Raw genomic sequence first — 9,936 nt, 5'->3', positions numbered from 1 at the left:
ATATATTTTATATATATATATATATATATATATATATATATATATATATATATATATATATATATATATATGAAAAAAATAAAGTGAGGGAGGCCTTGGCTAGTGTGCTGCACTCAGCTCAAGCTGCTCTTGTCTCTGTATAATCCTCCTCCTCATGAATACATTAACGCTGCAGCCTTAAACTCAGTTTAGCTGGCGGCTCAGCGTCACAGCACATCCTATTACCGACTTTAAATCATTAATGTGACATCGTTTTCACTCAATTTCCAAACACCCACGGTTGAAAGAGGTGGGGGCGGGGGGGCAATCCACGGCATGTTTCACCGAGCCGATGCAGGCAGAGCGGCCGCTCTCAGAGCACACCGCTCGCAGATTTTCCCTGTTCGGAGCAGTTTGCACAAGCAGGAAAAGTTCAAGGCAACGGTGCTGATGAAAATAATTTTGCCTTTTGATAGTTTTTTTCCCTCTTTGCTCTGAATTGCCCACCTCCAGCCCACCTTAGGGTGTGTGTGTGTGTGATTTAATCGGAGGCTAACCTCAGTTTGCTACCTTCAGCATTCCCATACTGCTGACAATAAAATAAAAATCCAAACTCTTTTTCTGCTCCTCAGCTATTCACACACACAAACCTTTTCTCTTTCTCAGGTTTTTTGCCTTCAGGCCACCTCTGAAAAATTCACGTCGCCCAGACAAACCGAATCCTTCACTTACCGTATTATTCCGCGAGTTTTGAATCTGCCCCCATCTTTCCTTTTTATTGCATCAAAAGGCGTTTTTTTTTTTTGGGACGGGGGAGCGTGTGTCTGTGAAGTTATGGTAATTTACAAAGCACATAAAATCCTGCCCTCTGAGTGCATTTAGCTTGTTTTTATGCGCCGCGCGTCGGCCAGGGCTGTGGGGGTTGATTGCAGAACATATGGACACAGATGGGGGACAGCATTTTAATGGGCACGCTGAGTGGGGTTTGGTGTTTTTAACCCCGGAAAATGGAGGCACGAACATTCTCAACATCCATAAGCAAGCATCAATTATACATTTGCGTTTTTTTTTAAAACAGGTGACAGCAGCCAACATGTTTTTTTCTTTTTTTTTTTTTTTTTTTTTTACAGGAAAGTGTCCCTTGTTGTGCTTAATTGGGTTATCTGGTTGCTAACAGGCTGTGATTCTTCATCATCTTCTTCCCTCTGATTGGAGGGGCAAGAAGGTGGACTTATGGTTCTAAATCATTCAACTTTGCTGTGATGACTCACATCATAATATTAAAATAAGATGCGAGAAAGACATTTCTAACTGCTTTTGGAAGTACCTGTCACTCTGCGTCCAGGTATTTATCGACACCACACTTTTATTGGTGTATGAAAAAAACGTGTGTCAATATGAAAGTTAGTGGCGGGAAAAAATGAGCAGGACCAGCACAAGTTTTACTCAACACATTGCTGTCTTTATTAGAGCCTTGTCTGGCAGTAATACTGAAAAAAAAGTGAACTTAGAACAGATGGTGGTGGCAGCCCACGGATTTTTTTTCTCCTGTTTTTCTTTATTTCTTTGATATTTTTTTCATTTTTTTTGTGAGAGTACTGCGACTCCACTTTTCTGTGGCATGAATAAACATCAATAAAAGAGACAGTAGGGAGAGAAAACAAACAAACAAAAAAAAAGAAATATACAACTTATATTACACTGTTATGAACAAAATATAAATCTATAACTCTATGTTATATTTACATAATTATCTTTCTTAATTTTTTTTAAAGCTGAGATGGTAAGATAGTTTTTTGTTTACTTGTAATAATTCTTACTTTGTTGTGAGCTCCACTCGTGACTGATTGTCTTAAATAATATTTTCATTGTCTTGTTATGGGGACAGACCTTGCCAGCAGGGATGATTGATGTCTTTAATGCCCCACACGCTCTCCTGATTCCTCTCTCCAGCAACAGTGTGGTGATAACAGGGGTGACTTTACAGCATAATTAAGACCCAGAAGCGCTTTATGTGGAACATTTATATAGCGATTTAAAGAAAAAAAAAAAAAATAGGGGTTGGGGGGGAATCACTAAGCGACGTCACACCTGAAGAGTAGTCATGGCTCCTGTAGCGTCGCGTGGAGCTCAAACAAAGCAAAGGGCTCCTGATGAGGGAGGTTAGAGATACCGCCGGGCCGCCTCGCATGCCGACACTGTGAAACGCTCCTGCTGGGTCAGAGTAAACACCGCTCTATTATAATGATGACGATTGAATGAAAGAAAATCACTGCTATTACAAAAACATGCTAGATATGTACAGGGTTTAAAAAATAAAAAAAAACAGCATAGGATTTGTTTAGTTTGAATAATCTCTTTATATTGTAGGCGTGTGTTTTAGTGATTGTTTGTGCGTGAAGACGGTGCCAGTCAGACTTTTGAATACACTACTCAGCATGAATGTCAAATAAGGGAGATTAAGTGATGAATTAAATATCTATAACTCTTAGAGTAAATAAAAAAAATAGACCCACATAAACTGAACTTTAAGATAAGCTGTGTGCTATTTTATCAGTTGACTCAAATCAGTTTTCCTTTGTATAGGACCAAATTACATCAGTTTGAAAAGATGTAAAAAATTATTACATTTTAACTGATAGTTTTGTCAATACATAAGCCTCTTTCCAGCCCCTTTGAGAACATTTATCATATTGATGCAGTCCGAAATCAAAGGTTTGATTATGCATAATGTCGGGGCCAATCCAGACACCTTATGGTGGGCTGTTGTACTCCAGTTGTCTGGGACGCCCAACTGTGTCTTAACGTCCAACGATTCGTTGAATGAGGAGAAATTGGTCAGTTTTCTGGAACTCAGAAACCACAATGGTTGAAGTGCTATAGCAAGGCCTTAAATTTCTTCAAGTCAAGATTGATTTTAGGAATCGAGGTGATGCTTGTAAAATTAAGAAAACTGCACCAATTACTACACATGGTTACAGTCTCATCATGTTGTACAAATGTTTTGATGTCACTGGTTCTGCTAAATGGTTGCAAAAATTAATTATCCTGTTGGAAGCAGCCAATTATAAACAAAACTGGTTTCAGAATAGTCAAAGCAGGCTAGAATTTTTACTGACCACTCCCAATTTTAGCCCTCTTTATAATATAAGGACTATGCTGCAGTGTTCATGCAAACTGGGTGGTCAATTTTCAGACAGAATTATGAAAATACAATGTCATGGCTTGGAAAAGTGTGGAGTTCAAGTACAACTTGCTAAGATGTGTTTAGCAGGATGTTTAAAACAATTCTGACTCTTGTTTTATACAACCAATTCCTTTTTTAAAAATTCATGTTTTTTTTTTAAATCAGTCCAGCTTAAAATAAAAAAAAATGTTAAAATGTGTTATCAAATGACATTCATGCCGATCAAGAGTATGTAAACTTCTGGGCGGGGCTGTGGATGTGAGGATCCCAGCAGATGTTTCACTGCGGCTCGGCGAGGCGGCTCAGCTAGTAAACGGGGTCAGGTCTTTGTTCACAGAAATCCTTCAAATCATTCTCAAAGGAAACAAAAAAAAAGGAAACCTTCACATTGTACATGGTGATAATCATTACAAATAAAATTATAACAATAATAATAAAAAATCTTAATGTTTATCTCTGACTGCGGAGAGTCTGAGTGCTTCGTAGAAATGGGCATGGACATAAAATAAAAATAAAAAAAGTCTTCAGCGTCTTTAGAGGAGCTCGCTGTCTTAACTGCGCCACACATCCGTCCGCAGGGGTTAATACAAGTCAAAACAGATTTAGGAGGGGAAAAGAAAGACAAACAAACAAAAACAAAGCAAGGTAAAAGGACAACTTCTGCTTAAATCTAAATCCTACCAGCTAAATAGAATAATGTTTCAGCGACCGTTTCATACGGTCACAAAAACCTGATAAGGAGAAAAATAAATTATACTGTACATAACTTACTTAACTCAGGAAACGCTGACCATCCTCTTAATTATGGTTAATAATAATAATAATAATAATATTAGACTAGAGGCAGTTTTAAAGAAAAATAATAATAAAATACAGAAACACTGACTGCACTCCGGCTCCACCCACTGGCTTACAGCAGGACGACGTTGATTGGAGGGAGCAGAAAACACTTAGACACAACAATAGCTTTCTCTGTGTGTGTGTGTGTGTGTGTGTGAGAGCGAGAGTGTGTGTGTTACAGCGCATTAACAGCAGCAGAACAAGTTTCTTATCCTTCAAGATTTTGTTTTAGCTCCTTTTTTTTTTGTTGTTGCTCTAAACCAAAAACAAAAGTGCTGTAAGCAACACACACCGACGCCCACCTGTCGGATGTTTCAGGCGAAGTCGTGCTGATTTTTTAACCTTTTTTTTTTTTTCTCTTTTTTTTTGCCTTACACGATATCGAGATGGAGATAGGAGGGACGGAGTGAGAAGAAAACTTGTGGATTGTCTCACAAACACAGTGCTTTCGATTCCACTCCGGGACACCCCCTCCGCCCCCTTCGATCGGTTCCCCCCTGTCTCCTCCCCCTGAGCGGAGGGGGGAGAGAGGGAGAGAGGCGGATGGAGGCACCGATAGCACACCGCTAGGCTGAGGATTCAGTTAAAAATAAAGGTCTGACGTCTTTCAGGTGCTTTACAACAAAAGGGAGGGGAAAAAAAGAAGTCTCTTTTTTTCTATTATTATTCAAACTTGTAGCACAAAAAACAACAAATCACATTCACAAGCCACTTATTGGCACCGTGTACCTGAGTGAGAATATTATAGAACCAAAGAACAAAAAAAGCTGTTTCTTAAAAGTGTCTCTTGATAATAAACAGGTCCACCATCCTAAAGTGTCATCTATTAGCCTTTGACAGGTCCGCTGTTTTAGTTTTTCAGTTTTAAAATGTCTCCTTTTCCTCCGGATCGGACTGGAAAGGGTTGATTTTTATAAACGTCTTCTCACTTGTGGCATCACACTCTCGCAGTAGTACTTGAATATTCCTCAGTGAGCTTTAAACTGGCTTCCTCCCAGACTCCAGCATGTGTAACAGTCAGTGTGAGTGACAGGTCCTGTGCTTCCGTTGATTGATCAGATGCTGGTATCAGGACTCCAGTGGGAGGGGGAGGGGAGCTGGCTCTGCCCAAAGAGTCCGTGTTAGTCAGGAGATGAGGGGATAGGAGGTGTTTTTATCTTTTAAACTTGAGGTGATTGGCGAAATACAAACTCCTCTTCCTGACTGATGTGTTTAGAATCTTTAGAGTGCCACCGGCAGTGACCGGTGCCGCCTTAATGGGGGATATGGTTGTCGTTGTCGCTGGCGTAGTCAGCCTCTTCGTCCTCATAGTCAAAATCATCGTACACGTCACCGTTGCTGTCGTCTAGCCGCAGCTCCTCCTCCTTGATTCGTGGCTCGTCCCCCTTCAGTCCGGGCATGTGGGGGTTCTGGTGGTGGTTGGCGTTGGGCTCTGGGCTGCTGGACATACTTGAGTGCTCTGAGGGCATCTGGGGGGAGGGCATCCCTGCCATTGAAAGGGCACCTGGGTAGACCATGCCTGCAGAGGATAAGGGCAGCTGGCCCTGCTGCCTGTGTGCACAAAGAGAAAGGAAAGTTAGGAGTAACGTCAGAAATATGCTGTAGTCAGTAAGGTGAAACCTTTGCCTCGTTTCCACTGTGCTCAACAGAACGATTTCCACCGCCAATTGGACTTCAACTGGGCAGGCAGGGTTGAACCCAAACACCTAACGTTGAGTCAGACGAGTGCGACGACAAATTAGACGCACAAGAATGACGTTTTTCTGTTCCCTAATCAATACTGTGTTGAGAGGTGCCAGTAGTTCCACTCTTACCGTACCATACAACTATCCAATGGGCCTACACCTGAATGGGGTCCAGGAACAGTGCGGTACGAGTCGGTGGTATGGGCCCCTTTTATAATAGACAAAAAGAAAATAGCCTACCGAACCGTACCACTCAATGGAAACGAGGCATTTGTTAGCTCTGCTTAACAACTGAAGCAGTCTTTCTTTCTTGCAGAATAAGACGTTTTGGGTGTTCAATTATATTTTTGCAATATGAAAATACAAGCATTTCTTATCAAAGTTGAGCCTGACCCACGAAGAACTATCTAGTGGATGTATGCATGTGACTTTGTAACTGTGTAGGTAACAATTCACCCTCTACTTTGGTTTAAAAGGTTTGCTCCTTTTAAACCAAACCATGTTGGAAACATTTCCCTGATTACCACCATACAGAGTATATAGAGTCTTAAAAGGTTACTGTCGGAAAAATAGCTTAAACTTCTTTTAATTCCAGTTTGACTTGGTGTATTTCAGTGCTGTAGTCCTTCTCTGCCTGTTGTTCATTACCAAGCAGCTAGCTATTAACTTTACTTACTCGTTAAAGAGAAACTTCCACTGTTTTTCAGCACAAACTATGATTTGGAAAAATAAAATGTATCCCATTACAAATAAAGGGTCCTTTTACACAATTTAGCTTTAATTTGATTGTGAATATGATGAAAGTGAGGTAGTTTTATTGCATGTTATTGTACCTGTAGGTAAAACATTGCTGACCCAGGCCTAAATTTTGGGTATTTAGTACAAACTGAGCTACTTGCATTATCTTGGTTTGTTTAAAAAAAAAAAAAAACAATTACAGGAACATCCAAAAATGAGAATAGTACACGTAAATTAAAAGTAGAGATGCACCAGAGTTTATTCACCAAATTATGATTTCAGGTTTGCTGTAAACATTGAAATATTTTTACTCGACGTTCTGTGACAAAGCACCTTCCTTTTTGAACACGTCACCGATAGTGAATTTTTCTCTCTGTATTAACTTCTGTACTGAAGAGTGTTGTTATGGCAGACTGGTAAAGTTTAAGTGTTAATGATCTGAAAAAGGTCCCACAGGCTGGTTAAGCTGAAACACGTCTGATGGGTCACCAGCCAATTTTAGTGCATCTCATTTGTCAAAATCCTTATTAGTAACTATGATATTTACATAAAAACTAAAAGAAGAGGGAGGAAAAGCTAATTTACATTCAGTCTCTGCATTTAAAACAGAAATAGAATGATGAAAAAAAAATCCTATAAATTCTGATCTTTTTATTTGCAAAACAAACAAAATCCTCCTGGACCTAGAACTACCCAGTCCCTCACCCTACGCTGAAGTATTGTCTCATCTCCTGCCTGCGGGACCTCATGATGGCCTTGTACTCGCCGATGCGCAGCTTCTTGCCGTCCACCAGGCAGGTGCGTTTGGGCCGCGGCTTGTACTTGTAGTCCGGGTATTTCTCCAGGTGCTGCTTGCTGAGGCGAGCCTGCTCCTCGTAGTAAGGCTGCTTCTCCAGGTTGGTCATGGCTTTCCACCTCGAGCCTGGAGACAGACGGAAAACAGTTGTTAGGTAGGGCTGGGCAATATGGCTGAAAAACCTAACATGATATATGGTAGCGTGACCCTTATTTTTATTTTTTTTAAAGCAGTTATGAGGCGTGGTGGTAAAGCTGAAACTGCGGCTGCGTAAGTTACTCAACAGGGTGTTGCTAAGTAACCGAAGGGTGAGTGAGTTGGGCTACGTTCACACTACAGGTGTTTAATACTCATTTTTTCTGTGCGGATGTTCACATTTCCAATTACATGCGACTTGATGTGTGAACTGCAAGCAATATAGAAGTGTCCTGCATGTCCAGGAGAGGGTGTAATAATGCAAGCGTGCTCAGTGTTTATGGAAGTAATGGTGGAGCATATTTTGCGATTTATTTATTGCACTTTAACAATATTAATCCTCATTGTTGTCATCCATGGTTATTGTTTTTCTTCCCACTTCTGCGCATCAGGATGCAGAATAGTGACTTTTATTGTGCATCACTGACATGCAGGTCACGTTGGAAAAGGTCGGATAGATGTTGGATTTAGAACCACGTGTCCAAGTAGCCCGGGTCAAATCTGTAAAAACTAGATCTGTGTTGTTCAGACTGTCATGAAAAGATGAGAGAGAGGTCATAAAAGGTAAAAAGAAAAAAAAAATCTGATTCAGGGGACCTCAGGCTGCAGTGTGAATGTAGCCTTAGTTGATGCCATGTTGAGCAGCTAAAGTTCTTCCTGTGCCTACATCCCCCAGAATGCTGTGAGATTCTGGATTGGAGTTCAGTGAAATTATTGAATATTCTGTCAGATGTACTATCTATTAATATTAATCATGCAATGTTTTATTGTCCAGACCCATCTTTCAGCGCAGTCACTGATTACTACTAGTCCTGACATTTCTTTGAAAACATGACCGTCTGCGTGCTGATCGGCTGCTCTGACTGATGTGTGGTGTAGGACGCTCAGCAAACAGTTTAAACTGATACATGTGAGGATGAGCGCGCACACACACACACACAGTGTGGTGCTGGAAGTGGCACCCGGAACGAGAACGCAAAAGAGAGCAAAAGAGGGTTAATGAGGAGCACCGCTGGGACGACAGGTACTCATCTCAACTAATGAGGACTTCACTTAACCTGCTGTCATCTCTCAGCTCGCTTGCTGCTCACAGATCTGTACTGTATGTCTGTGTGGGTGGGTGGAAAATCTTGTGCCTGTCTTCTCCTGTGTGTGTGTGCTTCATATCTGGTCTGAATTTGCACTTGACTACTGTATGTTTAATGGGTAAAAGCTGTCAGCGCACGGCTGTTCTCTCCCCCTCTCTCTCTTCTCCCTCTCTCTGTGTTCTGCGATCTGTTAGCAATTGAGAGCGTGGAGGCTTATTAAAACCAGATTTCCCTGTGTTATAAAACGCTTAGGAGCTCTTTAAAATGTCAGGGCCGATCCCGGCGGTCTGGGGGAAATGTCAGGCGGCCTTGCGCTGCTTGTTTAATGCATAATGAATTATATCATCATTTGTCGTGGTTGTGCTCTCCCCCAGCCTTTCATTAACGCCCGCTTACACAATGCTGCCGTGGTAAGAAAGCAGCATTAGTTTGCAATGTGTGTGTGTGTGTGTGTGTTTGAGACAGAGAGATGGGTTATATGATAAGGACGCGCCGAGCGCCGTGAGCTGCTGAAGGGCAGTAGTTTACCGAGGATCTTGCTGATGTTGGAGTTGTGCATGTCTGGGAAGGCCTGGAGGATCTTCCGCCTCTCGTCCTTGGCCCAAACCATGAAGGCGTTCATCGGCCGCTTAATGTGCGGCTCGTTGTTGTTCCTGCCACGCGTTTCCCGAAATATTCTGGAGTCGGACACGCTGGGGGATCCTGAGGAGGGAAACCAGTTAGGAAGAGACAATAGTTATGCAATGTAAAATGAGAAATGTAGATCAACTTTTGTGCAAAGGTTGAAGCACACGCTTCAAAAAATACAAAATGTTACCAAGTATTTTTGGTCTTGTTATAATATAATTTAATATAAATATCTTAGTTTTGTCTTATTTCAAGTGTACTAACTTACAAAAGTACTTGTTCCACTAGCAGATTATTTCACTTATAAAATTGGATATAAACTTATTCTTGATTGTTTTTCTGCTGAAAGACCAAAAGGCGACAAGTTTTTACTTTTCTGATGTCATCCATTTAAAATGGACTGTTAATTCAGAGTTTGTAATGCTGGTCAATTTTCTCACCTCGATCTTAAACCACAAACCAACGTCTCAGCAGAGTTTCAGACTCTAGACATTTATGTTCAAAGTTCTTTACTCCATAAAAACTTAATACAGTAAACAATTATGAAATAGCAATAAATACACTTTTGTCAAACGTTCAATTTTGCAGATTATTATTAATCAAATGCATATAAAGGAACTGTTATGTACAAATATTAAAATATCAAAAAGCATAACCTTTTTTAAATTGAATGTTTCCTTATCTTTAAAATTTAAAGGGTAGCAAAAAGAAATGGGACTTAGATCATATTTTTTTACTCGGGGGGGGGGGGGGGGGGAGCAAGATACAAAAAAAAAAATCGAAAAAAAGCAAAAAAATAAA

At 40.7% G+C, this 9,936-nt stretch overlaps 1 protein-coding gene across 9 annotated transcripts in view; it reads right to left on the bottom strand.

The window, feature by feature from the left end:
• Positions 1 to 4,664: 4,664 nt before the first annotated feature.
• sox5 (SRY-box transcription factor 5) overlaps positions 4,665 to 9,936 on the bottom strand; it is a 105,172-nt gene continuing 99,900 nt past the window's right edge. For 8 of the 9 annotated variants that reach the window (XM_015049871.1, XM_015049878.1, XM_015049850.1 and 5 more), the window contains 3 exons: positions 9,037 to 9,210; positions 7,135 to 7,351; positions 4,665 to 5,557 (listed from right to left, as the gene is read on the bottom strand). In XM_015049871.1, coding sequence (XP_014905357.1) covers positions 5,260 to 5,557; positions 7,135 to 7,351; positions 9,037 to 9,210 — 689 coding nt within the window. In that variant the 3' untranslated portion in view covers positions 4,665 to 5,259. The remainder of the gene's footprint in view (positions 5,558 to 7,134; positions 7,352 to 9,036; positions 9,211 to 9,936) is intronic. The other variant, XM_015049901.1, reaches the window with a different exon arrangement.

This window comes from Poecilia latipinna, unplaced genomic scaffold (assembly GCF_001443285.1).
Source record: "Poecilia latipinna isolate Pla-1442-1.1 unplaced genomic scaffold, P_latipinna-1.0 Scaffold46, whole genome shotgun sequence".
Lineage (NCBI taxonomy): Eukaryota > Metazoa > Chordata > Actinopteri > Cyprinodontiformes > Poeciliidae > Poecilia > Poecilia latipinna.
The sequence above is the reverse complement of the archived record's forward strand: the minus strand, read 5'-3'. Positions and strand labels throughout refer to the sequence as shown.